This window comes from Vitis riparia, chromosome 13, assembly GCF_004353265.1.
Source record: "Vitis riparia cultivar Riparia Gloire de Montpellier isolate 1030 chromosome 13, EGFV_Vit.rip_1.0, whole genome shotgun sequence".
NCBI classification, from domain to species: Eukaryota; Viridiplantae; Streptophyta; class Magnoliopsida; order Vitales; family Vitaceae; genus Vitis; species Vitis riparia.
In genome coordinates this window covers 26,012,942-26,036,866 of record NC_048443.1, presented here as the reverse complement: position 1 = coordinate 26,036,866, position 23,925 = coordinate 26,012,942, and the positions used below count along the sequence as shown (strand labels likewise).

Here is a 23,925-nt window from a genome sequence, read left to right as displayed (position 1 = left end):
CATTTTCTTATCAGATGAGAAATATATGCTTCCTGAAGTTTTCAGTTTTTTTCAACATGCAAAATATAATCACATTATAATTTTATTTCCCTTCTAGAGGATTTGCTGAAGAGATCTATTTGTGCATTTGATTGACTTATCATCATTGTCTATTAATTTATTAGTGTAGTTTAATTAATAAGTGGTTAGGATAGAGGGTCAAAGGAAGCAGGGGATCATGGAAAGAAAGTAATTCAAAATGATAGTGTAATTTCATCTTAAAGTCTAATCTTGAATTTAGAGAAATGATCAAGATCTAATTCCTGATGGACTGGCACTGGCAAAATGAATTATTCAATTAGGCTGGGGTAATCAATGGCAATCTGTGTGCTTTTGTGTTGCGTGTGCAAAGAAGAAAAAGGGGCATGGATGCAATGACCCATGAAATAGAAAAAGTGAAAAACCAGCTTCCAAATCTGACTTTGAAAATGGGGATGACAGTGGTAGCCTTGGATTTCCAGAAAGGTAGGGCTGTTTGGATGCTCTTTTTTAAAACTGTTCTAGAAAATAGTTTTTTAGAACGGTTTTTGAGAATAGGTTTTTGTGTTTAAAAAAAATAATAATAATAATTGTGTTTGAGAACTGAATTTTAGAAAACAATTTTTGTTCTAAAAAAAAAAAGAAAAAACATGGTTGAATTAATAAAAAAGTTTTTTAGAATAAATAAAAAAATGTTTGAAAGTTATTTTTTTAATTAATAAAGTTTTTTTTATTAATTTGATATTATAAATATATAAATAATTTTTATATGCATAATTTATTTAAATTAAAAATATATATTTTATTTTAAAATTTTTACACTAGTTATAATTTTTTTAAATAAATAATGATTTTGTAATCATGTGTAAGTATATTAATTTCAATAATTTAAAAAAGAAAAAAGGGTTAAAAAAAAAGAGAGAAAATATGAAAAATAATTTATTCTTTAAATAATGAAAATATATTTTTATTGTTATAAAAAAAATAGTTTTTTTAGAACACGAAAAATACAAAAAATAAAAACACATCTCCTTTCCTAAACAAGTTTTTTGTATTTTTTGTTTTCAATAACAAAAAACGGTTCTTAAAAACAGGAACCAAACAGGTCATATTCACTACTCAGTTTTGGATTGAATTTTGATACCCAATTTCAGAAATCCAAGCAAATAACCTTGACTTTGGGCACAAAAAACGTTAGGAAGAATCCTCTTCTTCCTCTCACCACTGTTGCCAGTGAAGAAGGAAAAACTTGTTAGAACAAACTGCCTAGACAAAACCTACACAAGGATTACTTAAAGAAAACCAAATAAAGAAAAACTTTGCTTGCTATCACAAAAAGGAAATTACCTAAAAAAAATAGAGCTAAACAAGGATTAGCCAAGGGAAACCAGATGAGGAAAAACTTTATTCTCTTGCTTGGAAAAAAAACTTGCTGGTGAAAAAGGAAATTACCTAGAGAAAATAGAGCTAAACAAGGATTACCTAAAGAAAATCATATAAGAAAAAACACGCTTGCTATCATTGTTAAATATGATTAAGCCCACAATCTTCCTTACTTCTACATTACATTTTTTTTATAAAAAGGAGAAGACGTTTACTTAAAGAAAATGGAACTAAACAAGGTTTAACTAAGGTGGTGTTTATTTTTTTTACTTAATTCTAAATAGAACCTCAATGCTTAATAGTGTTAAATATTAGGTTGTTTGGTTTTTTGGTATTTTATTTCTATTAAGTATTAAAAAGTAAAAGAAAACCAATATGTTATTTTTTCTATTTAGAAAAAGTTACATATTTTGATTTTTTTTATTTAGTAAAAAGTTTATAATAAGTCGTAAAAAGTTAAAAAAACAAACAAACTAAATTCTGAAAACAATTTACTTTCAGCAAAAAACTAAAAAAACAAACATCACCTAAGAAAAATTAGATGAGAAGATGCTTTACTTCTATCATCTGTTATATCAAGATTTTTTATGATAATAAAACTATGCTTAAATTTAATGGTTACATTTGAGTGTGTGAAGCAAGAAAGATTTTCTAAGAGACATTCAAGAAGAGACAATGGTAGACGTCAGATTTAAGATTTGAGGCGGTGATTGGCAAGTGTATGTAATTTTTCCTATAGTTATTTTGTTCACTATGATTATACATCTAAATTCTAATACATGCTAATTATTTTTTAGAAGCTCTATGGAAGTTTTTAGGAGAGAATGAAAAAGAAAAAAAAAGGTCCACTTGACTTCGCTTTCTTTTTATTTTTGGAATAAAGGAAAGCCATCTCTTGGAAAGAGATAGGGTGATAAGATTTTTTAAGTCTATCTAGAAAATATATCATTTTGAAATTAAATAAAGTTTGAAGTATTTTTCAATTTAAAGATTGAATATTAAGGCTTATTTGGAAATGTTTCCAAAATAAGTTATCAAAAGAAGTTTTCAATAACAATTCTTAATTATTTTAAAAAACAAAATTCTATTGAGAACTTAAATATAAAAAATAATATTTTTATCTTATTTTGTTTGAAGGTTATGTATAATACAAAAACTTTCAACTTATTTATCATATTTTTAATTGCCATTTAGAAGGCTTTATAAAAAAAAAATTAAAATACCTAAAATTTATTCTTCAAAAAAAACAATTTGTCTTTAGAATCAATATTCCTATCAAAATTATTTTAAATATGATCTTTGAGTTAAAAGAACTATTTTTTCCCGTTCAACTTTCCAAACCTTCATAGAATAAAATAGAAGTAGGTGTAGGAAAATAGGGCGTAACATAGGTATATGTATAAAAGCTCATGGCTTAAAATCACAAATCCATTGTCGTCTAGTCCGGTTTAGGATACCTGGCTTTCACCCAGGCGACCCGGGTTCAAATCCCGGCAATGGAAGACAAATTTTGCTTCATTTTTTTTTTTTTTTTTAAGAAAATATTTTTTGTACACGTGGCAACATGGCACACTTGACCGATTTGACAGTAATTCGCCTGAGGGAACATTAGGGTTTCTCTGCAGGGGAAGAGTAGGAAGAAGGAGATGAGCGGAGCAGGAACGCCTGATTTCTTTTACAGGGAAGCTCAGCGCCTCGGCTATGCGGCTCGCTCAGCTTTCAAGGTCCCCTCCTTTCTTCTTTTTCCTATTTCATTATGCGCTGTTTGGTTACACGGAATCTATAGGGAATGAAAAGAAAATAGAATGTGGAAATCCTTATCGTAATTGGGGACTTGAGAAAAGAGAAGGAAAGGACTCCACCTCAATTTTTCCAGTGCATTCAAAATTTTATTTTTTTTCTTTTCCACACTTTTCTGAAATCAACCAGAGGGCTGTGGATGGTAAGATATAATTTATTTATCCTTCACTCTTTCTGTCTCTATTGCAAGCAGTTGCTTCAGATGCAGAAGCAATACAAACTGATAAAACCAGGGTCATCTGTGCTTGATCTTGGATGTGCTCCTGGTGCTTGGCTTCAGGTTCAGTCGTATTTCTCTTCTTTTCCTTTTATTAAACCTGCCTGAAGCTATGTAATAGCTTTCATGGTGTTATAACCTCGATGTAGGTGGCTTGTCAGAGCTTGGTCCTCTAAAGAATGGTGGGGTTGTTGTGGGCATTGATCTGAAGGTGATTATCACATGATTCTTTTATGAGTCTATTGGTTTCTTGCTCGCAAGGGTATTAACCTATAAAAGCAAATAAAAACAAATTAAAGGTGTGGATTGGAAGATTGAGGCATGGCTTTTCCATTTTGTTACTACGTTTTAATATGCGAACTGTGGTATCTGCAGAACAGAAGGTGAAGGTTCCTTCTATGCATTGTGATTCGAGGGTTAAAACTGTTTGTGCTGATGTCATGAAACTCCCCAAGGACGAAATCAGGGCATTCTCACCACAGGTAAAAGATTGATAAATTCATTTGACACCTTTAACATATTTGCGTTTGAAAAAGCTAGGTCTGTTACCAGCTCATGCCTTTCTGATTGCCTGCAAATGGAACTTGCCCTGGGCAATTGCCTTCTTTTTGTTTGTGCTGAATGCTTCAGAATTTTATTTTATTTAGTTGACATTCATAAACGAGAAGAAGGTTAAGCATTTTGAGTAGTCCTCGGCTGAGTAGCTCTTAGTCTACAACAAGTTTTAGTTAAGGTTAGAATGCTATGGTGCACCTCTTTTAGTCTTAAGAAGCCTGAAAATATATCTGTTCATGACATAGTAGTCAAACATCTCTCTCAAAAAAAAAAAAAAAATTATCAAACTTCTCAAATAGTTTTGGCATGCAAGGATGATAAGTTCTAGATTGTTTCACTAATTAAAGCCATATCGTTTTGTTAATCTATTGCTTGGGTTGGCCTGCTTAGTTTTCAAAGTACTTGGGCCACTGACTGCATAACAACATGTGAAACTCACAAGCAATAATATGAAATGTTAAACCATTTACTAAATCTATGTCTAAACCCAACCCAAACTCAATTTCTGGCTGTAAAACTTATATTAATCGCCTAGTTCATTGGAAAATTGAACTGGATAGCCAAACTTCAGGCTTCATGAGTAAGCTTCTGCCTAGCAGCTCAGTATGCAGCCCCTCTAGCCTTTGTCTCATGGTAAGGGTTTGTTTGAAAATTGTTCTTAAAAGCAGTTTTCTGTTCTTTATATCAGAAAATCATTTTTTAAGAATTTGAAAACATGTTTCTTAAACAATTTTGAGGTGTTTTTAGGTTTTTTTTTAGGATGTTATGAGCAATAATTGAAAAGATAAAAAATACTTTAGGAGTTTTTGTATTGTACATAAGTATACAGCATTTTTATGGAAAATAAGCTAAGAAAACTATTGATAGCAGGGAGATGATAATTTATTATTGATGAATTTGTGTGCCTAGGCTCTAGGGTGACTTTGCACATCTAAGCGCCCTCTTTAAAACTATGTAAGAGAGTGGAAGAATGCTCATATTGATTAACCTTTGATGTCATTAGGTTGTGTTTGACCTCATTAATGAGAAAATGCTCATAAATTCAAAAACCAAAAAAAAAAAAAAGGAAAAAGAACTGGTACAAAAACATCACTGGTACAAATTTGTCTTTGATCCTATCCAAAAACCCAAAAAAAAGGTAGTTTTTTTTTTAAGGTTGAACTATTTTTAGCATCATTCTTTATCTATATCTTCTCTCTCTAGTGGAGCTACACAGTTTTGGTTTGTGTATTGTGCAGCGGAAGGGATTTTCAGTGATACTTTCAGATATGTGTCCCTTGGTTTCTGGAATCACAACTAAAGATGCAGTTTTATCTGCAGAATTAGGCATGCAAGCACTCCATTTGGCTGTTGGAGGGCCTGCCCTAGCTCCTTCAGGCGACGAAATTCAGAAGGGGGAGCATCATGATGATTCTACTTCTGGTCCAGATGATGATGGCATCCTCCAGCCAGGTGGCCACCTTGTCATTAAGCTTCTAGAGAGTGAAGATGCGCAAGGTGGGCATTTTTATTGCAGGGTACCCACAAGTGCTCTTCCCTTTTGTGTAGTCTTATGTTTCTCACTCTCTTCTGGTCATTTGTGTCGCAGGATTTAGCCGGATTTGCAAACCACTCTTCAGAAAGGCATCATGGTTGAGGCCTAAAGCTACAAGATCTTCATCAAGGGAGATTTATTTGATTTGTCAAGGGTTGCGGCCATAGGTGATTAATTCAAGTAGTTATATTTTGGGCAAAACACATTGCTCAAGCATGTGATTTCTAGGGATGTAGGAAATACACAGTTTTGTAATGTAGTGAGGATTGTTGATTCATTGCTCAAGCATGTAATTTCTTAGAAGAGAAGCGCAAAAACATAAACAGATTCACTAAAATCCTTTTAAAGTATTAGAAGAAGAGAAGCAAAAGACACTTCACAAATTCACAATTTCAAAATATAAAAACGGAACCCTGAACAGGTCTCTCTTATATCTCTCGCGATTTACAAAATAATTTAATTCCATATGTGCAGAGTGTTTTCATCGAATATGCGTCCGTCCCATTGACCAAACACCTGTATCTTTGACTGGTGCCTGAAAAGAGATGAAAATGCTAATTAGACACCGGAAGTTAACCACTGACTGTTTGTTTTCAAAGTTTGGTCATACTTACTGGTGTTTTCATGGAAGGGAAGATATTCCAAAACCGTAATGTCTCATCCCCTGCTCCTGTTACTATCGTCTGCAAAAGCAATTTTCACTTCTCTTAAGTTTTTCTTATATAGAGCAGCATTGTGTGCTGTGTGCATACGGCGATTGTAGCTGAACTCACTTTACAGAATTCACTTGTGCGTCTGTGTGTGCATGTATGTATGACCTATGACCGTATACTAAGTAGAATGCTTCAACTATGGAGAAGATAGCACTGTACCTGACCATCCGGCGACATGGCAAGATAGAGCACTCGCAAACTATGGCCAGTTAGAGTTGCAACCTATTCAAAATTCGAAGGAAATACAGATTTAGTTAGTTTGTGATGGAGAACGATACCAGAATCTTCAAGAGGTTCATATAATTAATACCTTTGTCATTGATGGGTATTTCCAGACCATAATCTGATTCTGGGAATAGCCATGAGTGCTGACTAGCTCGTTCACATTCTTACTCCATGCCAGATTGCATACCTGAAGGTGAACCCATCAAAATTTGATTCAGTATTATATATGGTGGTCCTGGTTATTGCACCAAGACTCTATGCCATGCCCATAAGAGTTGAAACCACACCTGGCTTCCTGTGTCAACATGGTTTAATTGATTCCCATTTGTAGTACTCCAGAAGCGGATACACCGGTCTGCAGTCCCACCTCCGGACGCAAGGAGGCCGCTCTGGTGAGGTGACCAAGCTATGGCCTTCACAGCAGCTGTGTGCTCTGTCAACTTCAAAACTGGTTGCTGAGAATGCTGGTTCCACACCAATAGCTGATCACACAACAATTAATACACTCTCATTCAGTACTTCACTAAAGTTGGATTGTAAAAATGAGGTGGGAAAAGTATTGGTGAATGGATGTATACCTGATTATCATTACCACCTGATGCAAGTTCTCTATCATCATGGGACCATTTCAGCCCACACACCTGAGGATTTAAAAATCAAGGATTGAGATTGGTTGTCATTTAGTCACCAAAAAGAAAATTCATCCAAGGTTCTTCTGTTGAATTCTAATGAACACTCACTTCGGATTTGTGCCCTACAAGCTTGCTAACAAAGTCATTTGAAACACGAAGATCGTGTTGAAGTATGTTGCGGTCTCTACTTCCAGAAGATAATATCCGCGAGCTCCAAGCCAGGACTCCGGTCCTTGTTTGGTGTCCGCTCATGGTTCGGACCTTCTTGCCCTGAGTTCCATCCCACACCTGTTACACCACCAGTAATTTTTGGTCTAGTCTCGACTGTGTATAATGACACAACTGACTCTGTATAAACAGATTTGGCTAAAATCAGAGAATTATGTACCTGAACTTGACCAAGATGTGTACCAATCGATATGTATGAACCCTCTCGGGTCCATTGGACCGAGCACACACTGTCACTGGGCCCCAAATCACACAACTTGGTCACCTGAGAACAGAAACAGCAATAGATAAGCTTTTGCAGTGATGGAAGAGGAAAAATTAAAATGCATGGTTGTTCAAAGCGCTAGAAATAATCAGACTCACCTTGCTGGTGGATGCAGTCCATAGATAAACACAGGTGCCCAATCCAACTGCAAGCACATTCTGTGAAGACCAGTCCACAAGGTTCAAGTAGAAATCATCTTGAAGTGATGGGGCATCCAGAACCTGCAACCATTTGGCATCCAGTCAGCGACCGTTTCCTATATTTACTTCCGGATGTTGTATGTGAGTGTTTTCTCAGAAACCAAACAGACTCAAGAACAAAAATGATAGTAGATCTAGAAACCTTATGGGGTGTCTTGGGGACCTTCCGAGGCGGCTTTGGAGGCGTAGAAGTCTCACTAGAAAACCCGCTATCAGGACCAAAAATGGAAGGGGAAAAGGGCGAATTAGGCCCCGAATGATCCGTCTTGAACCTTAGCATGTTCTTGCTGGGACTCATCGGAGACCCTTGACCTGCAGGAGATGAAGAACCAAAATCAGACCCGAAAAGCTCCTGTTTCAACAACCTAAAATACGCCTCGTTTCCGCCTTCCTTAACCGGCGATGCCTTCTCGATTAGCCCAAAAGTATGAAGCCTTGACGAAGATCTGCATGGTATGAATCGGTCGCTACAACTTGTGGCTTTCGACGGGGACGACAAGTTTGATATCGCCCGATAGGAACCCGAAAAAGTCTCAAGGCGCAGAGAGGTTTCAGACATCCCAGCTGGGAGATTCAATCCACTTTTTCTTCTTTCACTGGAATCCATTTCTGGGTTTACTTGAGCTCGAGTTCTCGAGTTGTCGGGCGTGATGTAGATGAACAGATATTGAAAACTCCTCTCCTCTCTCTCTGCAAAAGAAGAGGGGTTTTCTAGGGTTTTAGGGAGGAGCTTCGTATTTGGATTGGAAGAGGGGCTTTCTCTGCAAAAGGCTCCCAAACGGTCGAATTTGGTAAGGATAAGGCATCAGGAAGGCCTTGCTTGTAAAGGAAAAAATTCCCAACGGTTAGTTTGTTTTTGGAAGTAGCCGTTGCTTTCAGTATTATTTAAAAAAAAATCACATTTTATATGATTTTATTATTAACATGGAGTTGGCTCCTCTTTCTCTGAGATTCGCCCATAGTTGTCAAGCATAAGTACATGGTATCATTAATTAAGTCTTCATAAGAGTTTGATTATAGACTTTTTAATACTAATATTTTCCTTTTTGAAAAGAGGATTGAAATGAATATTTTAATATTTAAAATGATTAATTTGAACTAGAGTTAATTTTATTTATCTCATATGATGTTTTAGTTAAATACATCTATATGTTTAAAATTTCATCGTGCATTTATTTTATTTTGAGTGAAAGGGGAGGTTAAATTAAAATAAGAAATAAAAAAGACAAGAAGATATTCGATGAATTTCAAACATGTAAGGGCTAAATGTATTTAACCAAAACCCAGAGGAGAATGAAATTAATCCTTTTAATTAAAACCTCATCTATTCCTCCCATTAATTTTGTATATTTTTTTAATTAAACTCATTTAACAAAGTAATTTTTAAGCTCAATCATGTCATATTGAGCCTTTTATGCAATAAAAAAAATGGAAAGCAGAATTTTCAAATTGTCTTTTGATCCACTAAATGTAAAATGTGCAATAAGTTTATTGTTATTCTTTCTTAAAATTTATTTCTTTTTTTTTTTTTTGAAAAGTAGAGCAAAAATAAGAGAAAATAAATAAAATAAATAAATTATTTTTATATATTACTTTAAATTTAGGTTAATTTTTATGTAAAAATTAAATAATTTAAAATATGTGATTTTTAACTAATTTTAATTATCTATATATATATATATATATATATATATATATATATATATTTTAATGAAACCAAATATGAGAAAACATTTTTTTTTAATATTTTTTATTTACTTAATACTTTCCAAAAACCAAATATACTCTTAAAATACATGTAAATTTCAATTTTGAATTCAATAATATACCTTTTTTTATATGAATTTTCAAATTTGAATTCAATTCCAACAAAACATTTATGCCTTTTCTGGCCAAGTGCGCGTCTCATTACCAATAATGAAGCCAAAACAAATGTTAGGAGGGCATCCCTGTGAGATACGGGGGCAGTCCCCATGCTTGTATAATAAGGTCGGCACGGTCAAGAATGCATCTCTCTCTGCTCAGCAAAAAAGGTATCACCATCATAAATGAACTGAATCTATAGCAAATGAATTTGAACCCTACTTGTGTTGGTGATGAGAGTCGCTCAAGCTGTACATCAAGATTTTGTGATCGCAGCACACCCACTAAAACTAGCTATATAGCAAATGATATTTGAGGATGAGATGCAATAAGGCCCTGTTGAGCTGGTCTAACATAGCAGGACCAACAAGGTTCACTAGGATTCAAGGCTTTAAAGGCAGCTGCAGCAGGTAAAAACTAAAGGAAGCTGAATATGCTCCATTTAGATAGATAACACTAGCATAGGTGAACCCTAAAAGAAACTCTGCGAGCTTTTTAGTTCCATTTATCTCACAGCCACACAGCATCTCTCCTGGTCGCTAAAAGGGTACTTCACACAAGACTAGGTGCACTCGTACTTGCAATGCTGGAGCCACCTTCATTGTTTTACCAGCACCTTATATATAACATAGACTTGGCCTCCACTGTTTGCTGGATTCTATGCCTAATAACAAACCCAAGCATCATGCAAAAGGTGAATGTATCAGCACATGATTGACTTCTCTCCTCTTTTAAAAAAGCATGAAGCAAACTGGGGCCACCGTTCCCATTGAAATGGTAAGGTTCAAGCAGCGACGTGATAATTAAAATTAACGTGATCCCTTCCTAGCAGAAACAAGGAAAAACTTTGAAGAACAATGTCAATAGACTATGGGCATTGGTGTTTGACAGCAGCAGAAATGACATGAGGATGATATTGGTAGATATATGTGGTAATATTTGACAACAGCATAAAAAAGCATGAGGGCATGAACTGCCAGAGTTCAGCAGTCTGTCTAAATTGTTAAGTATTTAAAGTCATCCCAGATCCAAGGCATTTCTTAATGTGGTATCACCGAAATAATCATAGTGTGTACCTCAATGTATATCTACGAAGCCAATCTTCACCCTTTTCATAGTAGTCTGTCTTACTGAATGTTTGCCCTGGAAATTGCAAGGATGCAGCATAAACAGCTGCACCACGCCATGCATCAAGAACTGGATCTGATGCTCTGACCACTCTTATTGGTGATCCACAAGGACGAATCATCCGGATTCCAGCTTCTAAACGCTCACGAATACCAGGGAAGAGACAGCTCCCACCAGTTAGAAGGATCGAATTGGTCATTCGCTCGTTTAAACCTTGGCTCCTAGATGGCAACCTCCTTATTGAAACCCCAGCCATCTCATCCACACCTACCTGGTCCACCCCTACTAAATTGGGATGAAATAGAATTTCTGGGCACCGGAATCTTTCAACACCAAACACAATCTGGAAATCTTCCTTGCTGAGAGGACGGAAAGATGGGACTTCAACAACAGGTTGAAAGGGTACTAATTCTGATTTGGAAACAAAATTTGGATCTATGTCCTGACACAATGAAGATCAAGAAATTGATAACCAGCCCATATCCAAAAGTAACCTATAGCTAAGAAAAATAAAAATTATTGAGTACCAGATCAAAATAGTAGAATGAATAACTGACCTGGAGCCTAGAGGAGATACGGGCCAGCTCTGCCTCATATGCATCTGGTCCCTCTTCGTCCTCATCATTATCTTTGCTCATCAGTTTGTAAAGTTGCCAATCTTCATCTCTGGCACCAAAAGTATCCTCACCTTTTCCTCGATCAAATGCTGCCGTTGTTAAGAGGCGCATTCTTTCTTTCTGGGCAGCATTTAATCTCTCACCACGACCAACACCTCCAGATAAATTATGATTTCCATTTGTGTGGTTTCCATTTGTCTTGTGCCGTTTCCGCTGCTCAACTTTTTCAGAAAGTTCTCTGTGTTTAGCACGTAGCTGCTCCAAATAAAGTTCTGGGTTCTCCCTACATTTAAAAGAAAAATTAATTAATGAACAAGAGAAGGAACAGTAAACCAAAATAAGTAGTGTGTACAATATCTTCCAAAACATACTAAGACCATTTTCATAGATCCAGGGCATCCACATCTGACAGCAAAAAACACAGAGGCAATAGCAGATGCCCCACAAAATACCAAAAACAACTGACCACTAAACAAAGGGTCCACAACATATTAGTTGGAAAACTTTGATGAACTATGCAACATACAAGCGTTTCTCTTCATCTTGTTGATTTTGCCTTTCTCGTTCTAATTCTTCTTCAAAGCGTTTCTGTTTAGCTCGCTGACGGCCCTCAGACGTGGTCTTGAGAAACAACTGCTTCTTCTTTTCCTTGAGCTGTCAAGAGACCATAACCAAGAGTAGATATATCATCATTGACAAGAGCTTTTAATTGATTCCAATCATGATGTTGCATTCTCACACCCACAGCACTCCTCAGCATATCATTCAGAAGGTGTTATAAGCAATCTAGCCCAAAATTATGTGGAAGAAAAAACATCTGAAAACTATCTCGTGTATGAGAGGCAAAAGAATATATACAATTACAACTTTATAAAGGTCTTTGGCTAACCAAGATGCTTGGCGAATAAAATATTTTAAATTTTTTTTGTGAGTAATAAAATGGGGAAGCATATAATCAGTCATTGAGCATAAAGGCCTACCTGCTCTGGGGTCAGCATGTTGTCGGAGATATTGATAAGAGGATACTTTTCAGCTGCAGAGGGATCAACCTTCTCCTCAGTTTCAGCTTGTTCACCCTTTGGTTCACCTTTTGCTTTTCGTAAAGACTGCATTACTTTTGCACGAGAAGATTCTATTTCCTGCTTAGAGACATAGCCAGTTTCCGCCAAGAAAGATGCAATGTCTTTCTCTTCTACATTTCCAAGCTGCTGAAGAAGAAATTCCAAACCTTGAAGTTCATTTTCTAGTTCATTTATCCTTGAAGATCTCTTTGCCTCAGCCATTTCCCGCAATCGTTGACCTTGTCTTTCCTTTATAGCTGCCTTTCTCGCAATCTCTTCTTCTGAAGGTAGACCCTCAACTGGAGGTGGAACCCATGGGAGCTGCCAACACCTGGTTTTATCTTCAGCTTCCTTGCCTCCTTTCTGTCATAGAATTACAATGGATCACCTTCAGGGATGATTGGCAAAGAAAATGACTGGAGGAAGAACCAAGTTAGTACCTGAAATAATCGAGCTTCTGAAGCATAATCCGTTGCAATATAACAGTGCTCCATCTTCAAGTCTTCAACCTTTTCCCATGTAATTCTAGACCTGTTAAAAGCGTTTTTAAAAAACACAATTAGAAGTTGAAACATAGAAAGGTCACATTTGACAGAAGCAAGAAACAAATATGGGTATGCTCACATGTGATGAGGGTATTTGAGTGAAAGAAGTTGCTTCAAGTAATCACTGACATGGAACCCACCAATATTTGTTCGGCAGCATGCTTTATAAACAGGCTCACCATCAACAAACTGGAAGCAACAAACATCACTATCATAACCACCATCATCATCATCATTCACAAGGATTACTACAAAACAGTCTTTGACTATACGTTTTATCCAGTATATCAATTTTATTTCATCCACGAAATATATAAATGGGAATTGTATATTATTTCAATACAAAAAAATGGCATATAGATAGATTTAACTTTGCATTCATGCAAACCCTAGAAAGTAGATTTAGAAATTGACACTGTAGAGTATCTCTTCTTTTGCTGATGATAGGGTAAAGGTACAAAACCCACAGGAAATTGATAATCCAAATTTATGCATATGAACACATATAGAAGTGTGATAAGAAATACACAAATTGTGAATGCACTGTTTCATTTCATCTGGCCAATGTAAAGTCCTACTAACAGCACATCCATCAATAACAGATAGTGAAAATCAAAAGATCTTCACCTAATTTAGCAACTGAAACTTAGGTCAACTCCTGCAAGTTTTAATCTGGCACATGTGGTTATCTCCATCAATATAGTACACATTACAATTCTTTAAAAGATCATAAAGGGGCATCATACCCTCCTAGTACCTTGCCTTGCTTCAACTATGGTTATCATGTTGCATTAATCCTCCCCTTTCCCTTCTTTTTCTTCGGAGAAAAATTCTTTGTCCCCCTTATATTTCTTTTTTCATTAGTCTCCCTTCCTTTCACAGTAAAAGGAGCCAAGTAAAAGCAATCAAGCATAAAAACTTGTATCTCAGGTCATAGGGAGTAAAATACCTGAAGATGTATTGTTTTAATGGTAACAGTAGATGGATAGGGCAAACTACTTCTCTTTTCTTTTGGCACAACTCAGGTTACATCTACCTGTCCAGTGTGCCCTTAAATCAAGACACCCTTGGCACTTCAGAAGCCTGTCCACTTTACAGAGAAGCTGACTAGGCCTTTGGCTGTCATGACCTACGTCACCTACCTCTGCTCGTTCCTGATTATCTCTCCATGTTTTGTGGGTGGGTACTAATCTTCCTGAGTTTTCAGTGTCCAAAAATGGGGAGGATTTACAAGGAATTTCTTCTTGATAATTAAATTCAGTTGGCAAATCCAAAACCTCTGGTACCATCCATCTTTGTCAAAAAGGTCCAGTTGGAAATCTCAACTCTGACTATGAAAATAGAAGTTGGTTGAGACTTCTTCCCAATTGTAAGAACATCTAAGACCAAATTTCACAAGGCTTACAGTGTGAAAGTTAGGGCTGCAACTCGGGAGGATGGAATTAGGTTGAAGGCCAGCCCAAGCTTAACTCCATCCTACCATAATTGCAACTTTTCAACCTGAGCTTGGGTTAGGTGAGGTCGATCAGACAGGTTAGATTACTCAGTGCTTCCTTTTACAAATCTACTCTGTGTTCCTTAACACCTCAGACATACTGCAGGATCTTGTTTAACAAACTAATTCATCAATAGTGGGGTGTTGACATAAGTTATAAGAGCAATATAGAAACTTAGAATGAACAATGAAATTTATCACAATTTTATATAGAAGAAACAATAGGAATCATGTAAAATTGGGTTTGTTATCATATTTATAGCTACTAACAATTTTAAATGCAATAGAAATCTCTCATAACTTAAAATTTTTGCATTATCCTTGATAAAAAAAATAAAAAAATAAAATAAAAAATAAAAAATAAAAATTGCTACCTCACAAGTATATAGTCAAATTACATGGAAATATTTGATATGATAACACATGTATTATATTAGTAGAACAATGCCTTGAACCCAAGCCCAACCCAATTTGAGGTCACGTTAACCCTGCTCAACACAAGATTTCCTCTTTAAGGTGGGTGGCATTTGAGTCATGTTGAAGCCATCCAATTTGAAATCCTAGTGGCAACCAGGCATACAAGAATCATGAAAACATATTGATCTTACATCTAAAGTGTTTTACAGCATTAAAACATTTTACAGTGTAAAAGTTTTACATCTAAATATATAAAGCCTCATGAAACTTACGTATCACTCATACATGCAGCAAAAGTAAGGAAAAACATGAAGAGAACAAAAAAGGTTAACGCCTGAATGCTACATAAAATGACAAGGTCGTGTCTTAGGAACAACAACAACAATAATAACTTATGAGACTTGTCAAAGAACAATATAAGCATGAAACAGCTATGACGAGGTCATCCTTTGACTATTTGCACTTACTATCATGACAAGCTATTATACTTGTTCCAAACAGTTAATCCTAACCACCTCCATTGTGGGAATATCCCATCACTATAGTAAATATCAAGGTTAGTAAGACGTACTGGGATAACATGAGTAGTGGTAAATCCTGGGCACACCACAAGACCATCTTTATCACAAATCCCAAGCTGCTGGTTATATTTATAACTGAATGCAGCATCAACACCAAACGCTGTCATCTCAGGAAAAAGAAAGAAAGAAAATTAGGATATGCGAAAAGAGAGCCAAAAAAATTAAAATAAGAAAAGGGAAATATACATGGCCAGTGCCATGCAAATAATTTTATTTTCAACACACATATCTCATGCACCAAATAAAGAGGGCAACAGATATAGTTAAATGATCAGGCCTAACCAATTACAACCAAACATGTGACGAATTCATGGTCTAGAAGAAGCACAAGGAAGACCATGCATCTGCTAGATGATTATTGAGACAGCTCATCCTATATACTCAATCAGTAAGTTTATAAAATCTAAACTTTTTAATACAATTGAAAATCAGTGCTCATACCTACTGATGGAACTCCATAAGTTTCAAAAAGAAGCTCTGCCATTTTACTGCGAGACTGAACTGGGTTGCATACACATTCTGTAATCAGGACAGGATGATCAACCTGTTCTGCCCTCAAATGAACACAGTAAAAACAAAAAAAATCTTGTCAACTTAATACCAAGCAGAAACTTTAAGTATCCAACATGAAGAAATTGACATTAAAAACTGTCCAAAATCAATATAGCAACATAAGTAAGAGTATGGTAATAGATGTCATGCCTGTATCAGAAGGACATTTGGATGGCAATTTGATACATACAGTTCGATTTTGCTTTCCCTAGCCTTTAAGATGATTTGGTTTCCCAACATTTTATAATGAAGAAGGTGATCATGAGAGTGTGCCATCATTGTCTTCCAACCAATTCTTTCCTTAAATCAGCATCATTAAGACAGGCATGGATACAAACACTCCTATGGATGTAATGCTGCTATAAATGCAAACACCACCTCATCATGAAATGCCAGATATTGATCAGCTTTTCAATTCGAGGCCAAAAGACCATACCAAATGGGGCTCAGCCCTTAAATTGAGGGCCATGCCCAAACCTAGGGAGGTTTAGGCTGGGCCCAGACCCAAAATGTGTAGGCTGAGTTTTAGGACATTTTACTCCCCTATTTATCTTCATTAGAAGGAAAGTGCCTTCTTCCTTTGCAAGTTAAATTGTTTATAGCTACTTATACTACATGTAAGACTGGTTAATTGACTATGAACTGCTAGCTTATATAAGACATTTTTACTTAAGAAGGAAGTAGTTGCTTTGTTACAAAGCAACCTAAGCAATAAAAGGATGTAAGGGATCTCATGGAAAAATATGCTAGAATTAAATTAAGTGCTTTGACTTTTGTAGCATGTCAAATTCTCTGAAAGAGCAATTCCCAATGGAACCTTAGGTGCTGATTCTTTGTTTTACCTTATTACCTTAATGACCTTTTGTTGTCCCTTCTTTCCATCATCACCAACTAATTTCCCTTCCACCATTGATTGAAGAATTAAACTTACTGCTACCATCTCCATGGAACAACCTATCATGCATAAACTTAAATCTCATGATCTCAGCCTTTCCTGCATCAAGGCAGTTCCCAAACTCCAATATTTTCTGAAGATGAATCTTTTTTAATCCACTATACATGAATAAAAAAGGGTCAAATTAAAAACTATTTGATAGTCCTATCCCACCTCAGTAGTGTACTTCAGTCCAAAGATATACTTGCAAACCATAAAATTTCAACATATTTGCAAGGAATCCAAAAGGTAAGTCTTTTTAGAATGAAAAATGCACTGTATTAAGAGATTATATTAATCAATGCAATAAAAACCACAACCAGAAACAATGCTAAAGAAAAATTTAGCAGAAACAGAAACTGCTGAACAGACCCGATCAAGTGCAAAAAAAAAAAAAAAAAAAATTGATGCCTAGGCATTGGATAAATATTCTCTTAGCAATAAAACATCAAAATGAAAAGAAACTGTCAGTTTTTTTCTGTACCTGTGATCCATCTGCGCCCATGCGCTCAAACCCGTAGTCAAGAATCTGCAATAGGCAGGATATAATGTGTGAGGCTACTAGACCTATACTATTGATTACTTTATTAGCAACACACAGACACTGGTGAGCACACATGCAAAAATAATCAATGTCACATGCTCCTGATCCTCCATCACAAATTGACTTACACATAATTTATGTAAAATTGCAAAGCACAAAAAATCCAACCTTCGAAAAGAAAAGGAAAAGATATCTTTGAAAAGCACTAAATTATCAGAGCAGTTGGCATGCAGTAGACTTCTATTTTTCTTCAACAAATATATTTCGCAAGGTTGCAAATCAACCTTCCAATGCTACGCCTTACAACAAATGCAAGGGAGAAAATAATAGCAACGTTTCTAGATTGTTAAATATTATGTCCTGGATCTAATGTTCCACAATTAGGGTGGTTTGTCCAGATTGCAAATGGATTAAAGTTTTATGGTAAAACTTTCTGCTCTCCAATGTTCATTTTCTTTTTAGTAGATATTTTCCTTTCTTGTTTATTTGGGTGAGCGCCTGACAAAATCACAATTCAAAGTTGTACAGAAAATGGTGAGACGATAGAAAGCCTAGATAAATCAGGAACTCCTTACAGATATGTTTGGTTCCTAGAAAATTTGAGGGAAAATGTGAGGGAAAGAAAATAGAGAGAATAAATAGAAGGAAAGAAAAAGTGAAGGAAAATAAAAAATAAATTTAAAGTCAAAAAATTATTTTTATATGCACGATACTTCAAATTTTTCATTATTTTTTTTTTCTATATAAAGAGTAAATAATCTAAGAATGCATACATTTGTAACTAAATTTAAATATATTTTATTTTCTTTTGTATTTTCCATAGTAAAACCAAAAATAAGAAAATTATTTTCCTTATTAGTATCTTTTGTCTCTCCATAGTACTTTCCTAGACCAAACATAGAATATACATCCAAAAGTAGAATTAGGTTCAAGATGGGCAGATAATTGCAGCGGATAGAAAAATTCAAAACAAATTAGCACACTGAGAACATGAGAACAGTCATGTGATTAAGTAGTCTACTGTGATTAAGTAGTCAGAATTAGATACTAAAACGAACTTACATATTCCATTATTTCAAATTGATAAACAACATTGCTGTCAAAAGCTGAGCGAGGTGATGAGCGCGTGCAGTCAAAGTATTTCATCAATGCAGGATCATGGTCACCAACAATTGTTACAGTTTCACCTACATATGATAAAATATGAATCAGTTCAATCAACTGCCACAAAATGCTTTACTTCATAGCTTTTACTGTATAAGATGTATTAACTTTTTCATTCATGAAAAAAGAAAGCTTAAAACAGGTGGATGGAATTTATTCAACTGTAAGTCTGTAACAATATCAGACCACCCACACTACCAGTTATGACATCCAAAAACATATCAGCCCATGGCACGTTACACCACAAAAATGGAAATTCAGAATCTTAGCTACAATCTTAGGTTCTAAACAATCTTTACTTCTACACAAGTAAAAAGACACACCCAAAGAGAATGCTTAGACTAAAAAAATAGACCCTCATATCTGTTTTAATATCTGTTTCAAAATCATTGAAAAACAGGGAAACTAGCAGAAAATGCACACTATAATCTGTCTCAAACCACTAAGAAATAATAGCAAATGGCAAAAATGTTAGACCCCATGAAAGCTTTATGGTAGGAATGGACCTACAAACGGTCCTTACTGTTACACAGAGAGAAGTGAGATGTTTCCAAGTTAAAAGCGTTTGCATTATGCAAATACTGAGGTAAAATTCTCCCTTGATTATATGCTTCTTTTGCATCATGGGAAGTTTGAGGAGAAAAATAAGGAATCAAAGAAGGAGGAGAGAGAAAGGGAAAGAAAACAAAAAATAGGTTTAAGCTCAATAAATATTTTTCCCATAATCTCTGATTTTATTCATGTTTTAAATAGAGAATGAAAATTTAAAAATGCATAAATTTTTAAATAATTTCAGTTTTTTAATTTACTTTTGTATTTTCCATGTCAAGCAAATAAGAGAATTTGGGATTCCTCCCTCTTTTTTTTCTCTCTTTTTTTCCCCTTTCTTTATTACTTCGCAAGATCTATGAACAGGGAATATTTTTTTCTTCTTGTGGAGGCATTAATTGGAAATATAGGGTTTATTTAGGAAGGTTTTCAAAAATGGTTTTTAAGAAGAGCTGTTAAAAATAATTCTCAATTGTTTTCAAAAACAAAGTCTAAAAACAAAGTTATGTTGGAAAACTCAAATCTGAAAAACAGTTTTTTGGGCTTATTCCCAATAAAAATACTAAGCATTTAAGTAAAATGCAAAAGTTTTTAAAGCGTTATCTATATTTTCAATTGTTGCTCATAACACTACAAAAGCAGCTGAAAAACACCTAAAATTTATTCTTAAAAAACTCCATAAAAATTGTTTTCTGTCAGAAGTTTGCCAGCCGTGTTTCCTAGTTAGAAAGTTGTTTCCAAGAACAATTTCCAAATAGAACCGTGGTCACTAATGAGAAATGAAAGGTAACACTAAAACCAGTAGGCAACCAGAAGTGTAAGCAAAGATGGTTTGGTAATTGGGAAAGGAAAGAATTATTGCAAACTATCGAATTCCTTTATAAAAAGAAGACAGAATGCAATCTATGCCATCCAGTTTTCCCCTTTTTTTATCTTTTATTTTTTATTTAAGGACGGGGGTGTGGATTGGGAAATTTCTTTAAACTAGCTGTTTGTTTGGTTCCCGTGAAAATTAAGTAAGAATAAAATAAAATACTAAATCACATGTTTGTTGTGGTTTTTTTTTTTGCTTCTAGGAGCCGTTTCTAAACAGAATTTACTCATTCGTCTTTTCCAATATTTTCCCAGGAACCAAACGAGAAAATAAGTACACAAAAAAAGTAAAATAGGAAACCGAAGAATAATCGCGTACCAGTAGCTTTGTGACGCGGCCTCTGAACGATGTTGCGGAAGATGATGCGCGGGTCAGTCTCTCCGGCCCATCTGAACCAAATATCAAACGTTCCCAGATTACAAATACATTCAATTAAAAAGAAAAAAAGAAAAAAAAAAAAAAAAAAAAAAAAAAAAAAAAGAAGAAGTGTGTGACTGTGTGTAGGGTATACCCAATTCGGAAATTGGATCCACCATTATCTATGACAATGGGGCAGTTGGAAGAGAAGAGTGTGTAATCGGACTGGAGACTTGTTTGGGAAACGAAGGGCATTTTCTTTCTTTATCTCCGTGGAACGACACTGGGGTTTTGAGGTTCAACTGTCCTCTGCTTTTGCCCTGGATCTGGGCAACTCGAACCGTGCTGAGCCGGATTGTTTAAACCGCTGAGTCGAACCGAGTTTCGCAATGATTCTAGTACATGCTTTCAAGCTCCAAGATTATACCTACCACAAAATAAATCTATAAAATATATTTCATTAAAAAACTGCAAAAAAATATGTTGCTACTGCGAAAGCTTTAATGCAATCAACACTAATCAAGAACATAAAAATAAAATAAACAACTCAAATGGTACCTTAACGTAATTCACTAAATCATGTCTATGCCCACGGATGAAAGCGAATAATTTCATTATACAATATAAAATATTACAGATAACAAAATCAGAACATTACAAATAATATAATTAGATACAACATTGGGTTCTCGAAACATCCTATGTTTCCTCACTTTTTGTATTTTTACCCTACTATGAACTTTCTCGCTCCATCCGATACTTCCCAGTCTTCCTTACATCTCTATTGACCTTGTATAGTATTTATCGACCTATCTTCATCTCATTAGTTCCAACAACTTTCCTTATTGTATAAAAAACGTCTAATATTATAATAATATATCAACTTATAAATATTATATATAATATTTTTTATAAAAAATAAATATATACTAATTAAGAATTTGTAACAGTTCCTACAAAATAAAAATAAAAATAAAAAATCTTAATAAAGCACTTATTAAGGAGCGCTCATGGGCCATTTTATATGATGCCAGCCCATTTCACTAATTGGACAGCGAAGAAAAGTTGGGCCATCCGGAGGCCCACCTGGTTGCATGAAACAAGGCTTATTGGGTTTAAGCCGACACATCTTTACAAGGAAATATGAGTCCAACGGGTCAGAGAAAAGAATGTGTCAACTTTTCAACTGCACGTGGCGGTGACGTCCCGTACGAAAACGACGCAGTCCACCCTTACCTTTTACACGTGTACATTACCACAAGCATCTTCATAAAGCCCATTCCAGAAAAATGGAGGGAAAACGAAGGGTCCAGATTTAAATGCATGTGGTACCACAAAAGTTTCCCGCACCGACTTGTGGAAGAAGGTCGGTGGAAGTAGGGCCACAGTGATCCACGGAGGCACAAAGTGATGACTTTGAGAGGGCCATATGGACTCCACGTCATCGGCGCCTCCTGTTGCTTCCACCTCAAGCCTGGATAATTGAAGGAGGGGCTTATGGAGGAAGCCAAAGCCACCCACAATTCTCCACTATATCAGTTGCTGCATGATTGTTGGGTGCCTGTATAAAACAGAAAAACGACACTTTACCACCTATCCTCATTTCATAGCTGTCTATCTCTCTCAATGGAGGTGAATGAGGCAGCGGGGGAGGGCTGCAGGACTCCCAGGCACAGTGGGTGTCGCATACCGGCGGCCTTGGCGTGCCCGCCGGCGCCCAAGAAGAAGCCATTTCAGGGGAATAATAAGAAGCAGGAGATGCCCAAGAATGGGTATTTTCAGCCACCGGATCTGGAGGTTCTGTTTGCGATTCCATCGAGGAGGGAAGCTTGTGCGTAACTGGGTGATTTGTAGATAGTGTAATCTACGTATATATAAGTATATCATTTATTTATTATCTTTGAGGTCAGGAAACCTGAAAATAATTCAGATTTGGCAAGTGTAGTTGAGGATTGATTGATATATGATAAAGAGTATTGTTCGATAATTGTAGTCTGTTTTGATGAAGTTAAAAGGGCATGGTGTATGTATAGCCTGTAGGCAATTCTTGTTTGTCGTGTCGGTTATTTAGCGCTATTTGCTTTTTCAGATTCAGAAGCTCTTTCTCTCCCCCTTTGTGGATTTTACTTTTCATGTTATAACTTTTGAGCAGATCTCGGGCCTGGTCTGGGGTCTGAGAGTTGAGGGTCCATTTTCCATCAGCAGCCCATGCTGAACCCTTGGGGCGTGGATGTGTGGGAGGTGGGGCTGGGCTTTGATTGAATCAACTCCCTGGCAAAAATGAAGAGGCCCAATGGCTGGGCTGTCAGCATATGGGTAGCCCAGTTGGATACGCCCAAGCCACAACTCTCCACTTTGCATTCCCCTTTAAAACATCCGAGCTCATGATTGGATGGGAAGGTTATATTATTGGGGAGTAATGATTCTGTGGGAGATTATACCGAGAAATGTTATGAAAGTCATGGCAAGTGGTAACTGGTAAGAGCCTGGAGGATAAGGCCTTGCTGATGGATTTGAGTTATTGTACTAACTCAACGAAGGGCACTTTTGTACTTGACGGGTGTGGGTACGGTGGTTTTACTTGGACATTGGATTCCCCCTATGAAGACCTAATGGATAGGGTCTAGGGTAGGGGGTGGTCCATTGGCTCCACCCTATTATATTGTTCCTAGGCCATGACTACATCATTGTACGGTCTCCAACTCATTTCACCATAGCAACATCATGAGATTTCAACTATGTACCCGCATCCTGCTGAAAAGGCCTCGCCCAATGCACTAGCCCAAACAGCTTCCTTTAGCTTCATCAGCCAGCCCAAATCACATGCATGCAGAATAGGCATTCACACATGTAACCTATTTGGGTAGTTTTTTTGGTAATCAAAATTTACACATGGAATAAAGAAGACACCATGAATCTTTGATATTTTTTTTGGGTTGAGTGGGGTCTTCGTGTTGGGCCAAGGCAATCCAATCAAATGCAGTAGTAATGATATGGTAGGCTAAATAGAGATGAACCCCTTATCAAAGGGACTAAAAGGCAATTAAATGTCTGTAGGACAGCCCTGAAACACTAGAGAGAGATGATAAAAGGTACCGAGAAATGGCTAAATGTGAAATGATATGGGCTGCCACTTGATGTGTCCTGCCGGTGATTCAGCTTTCTGCTATAATTGTTGGCAAAACTGCTAGGACCAAGTGCTAGCTGACGCCTCTCCTGCTGGTTTTTAATCTTCATGTATGTCCTGTGTCCAGCTCTCAACGAAAAGCTCCCCAAAAGAGAAAACAAAAAGACCATCTCATCTCTCTATTATTAACCACTTCTTCCCTTTCAAGTACATTCATTATTATTAGTTCGATTGTACCGGATGAACTATGTTTTCACTATTTCAGCGTGATTGGGACCACTACCATGGAAACCATGCCAAAAGTTACCCTCCATATCAACAGGCTGGTTCATACCATCAATTCAATC

General features: G+C 36.0%; 3 protein-coding genes and 1 non-coding gene across 5 annotated transcripts; 2 read left to right on the top strand and 2 right to left on the bottom strand.

The window, feature by feature from the left end:
• Positions 1-2,828: 2,828 nt before the first annotated feature.
• On the top strand, positions 2,829-2,903 carry TRNAE-UUC. Its single transcript has one exon. It is a non-coding gene; the product is annotated as a tRNA-Glu (tRNA).
• Positions 2,904-2,978: 75 nt separating this feature from the next.
• LOC117929226 (ribosomal RNA large subunit methyltransferase E) lies at positions 2,979-5,942 on the top strand. The gene is given in 7 exon segments (XM_034849498.1): positions 2,979-3,125; positions 3,395-3,481; positions 3,568-3,577; positions 3,580-3,629; positions 3,799-3,900; positions 5,212-5,470; positions 5,562-5,942. Coding segments are annotated over 7 exon segments (699 nt in total). The 5' UTR covers positions 2,979-3,047; the 3' UTR covers positions 5,675-5,942.
• Positions 5,835-8,396, bottom strand: LOC117929225 (protein FIZZY-RELATED 3). Its single transcript, XM_034849497.1, has 10 exons — positions 7,913-8,396; positions 7,669-7,791; positions 7,466-7,570; positions 7,186-7,365; positions 7,024-7,086; positions 6,733-6,927; positions 6,531-6,632; positions 6,380-6,442; positions 6,122-6,190; positions 5,835-6,042 (listed from the first exon to the last, which is right to left on the bottom strand). Exons 1-10 carry the CDS (start codon positions 8,375-8,377, stop codon positions 5,989-5,991), a joined length of 1,419 nt encoding a protein of 472 aa, XP_034705388.1. The 5' UTR covers positions 8,378-8,396; the 3' UTR covers positions 5,835-5,988.
• A 2,083-nt stretch (positions 8,397-10,479) lies between these two features.
• Positions 10,480-20,816, bottom strand: LOC117928785 (actin-related protein 5). 2 transcript variants are annotated; one of them, XM_034848798.1, is made up of 12 exons: positions 20,606-20,816; positions 20,413-20,483; positions 18,570-18,694; positions 17,448-17,492; positions 15,919-16,021; positions 15,468-15,577; positions 13,064-13,173; positions 12,880-12,970; positions 12,359-12,802; positions 11,905-12,032; positions 11,319-11,661; positions 10,480-11,203 (listed from the first exon to the last, which is right to left on the bottom strand). In XM_034848798.1, exons 1-12 carry the CDS (start codon positions 20,704-20,706, stop codon positions 10,697-10,699), a joined length of 2,178 nt encoding a protein of 725 aa, XP_034704689.1. In that variant the 5' UTR covers positions 20,707-20,816; the 3' UTR covers positions 10,480-10,696. The 2 variants fall into 2 exon arrangements, with proteins under 2 accessions (XP_034704689.1, XP_034704690.1); XM_034848799.1 differs by lacking the exons at positions 18,570-18,694; positions 20,413-20,483; positions 20,606-20,816 and having other exon boundaries at positions 15,919-16,026.
• Positions 20,817-23,925: the final 3,109 nt, after the last annotated feature.

Coding starts and splice junctions, on each gene's coding strand:
- LOC117928785 (XM_034848798.1), bottom strand. CDS start 20,706: ATGCCCTTCGTTTCCCAAACAAGTCTCCAGTCCGATTACACACTCTTC. Junction 20,484..20,605: donor GGATCCAATTTCCGAATTGG/GTATACCCTACA, acceptor TATTTGGTTCAG/ATGGGCCGGAGAGACTGACC. Junction 15,578..15,918: donor TTATGGAGTTCCATCAGTAG/GTATGAGCACTG, acceptor CTGAGATGACAG/CGTTTGGTGTTGATGCTGCA.
- LOC117929225 (XM_034849497.1), bottom strand. CDS start 8,377: ATGGATTCCAGTGAAAGAAGAAAAAGTGGATTGAATCTCCCAGCTGGG. Junction 7,792..7,912: donor TCCCCAAGACACCCCATAAG/GTTTCTAGATCT, acceptor AAATGGTTGCAG/GTTCTGGATGCCCCATCACT. Junction 7,571..7,668: donor GGACTGCATCCACCAGCAAG/GTGAGTCTGATT, acceptor TTCTGTTCTCAG/GTGACCAAGTTGTGTGATTT.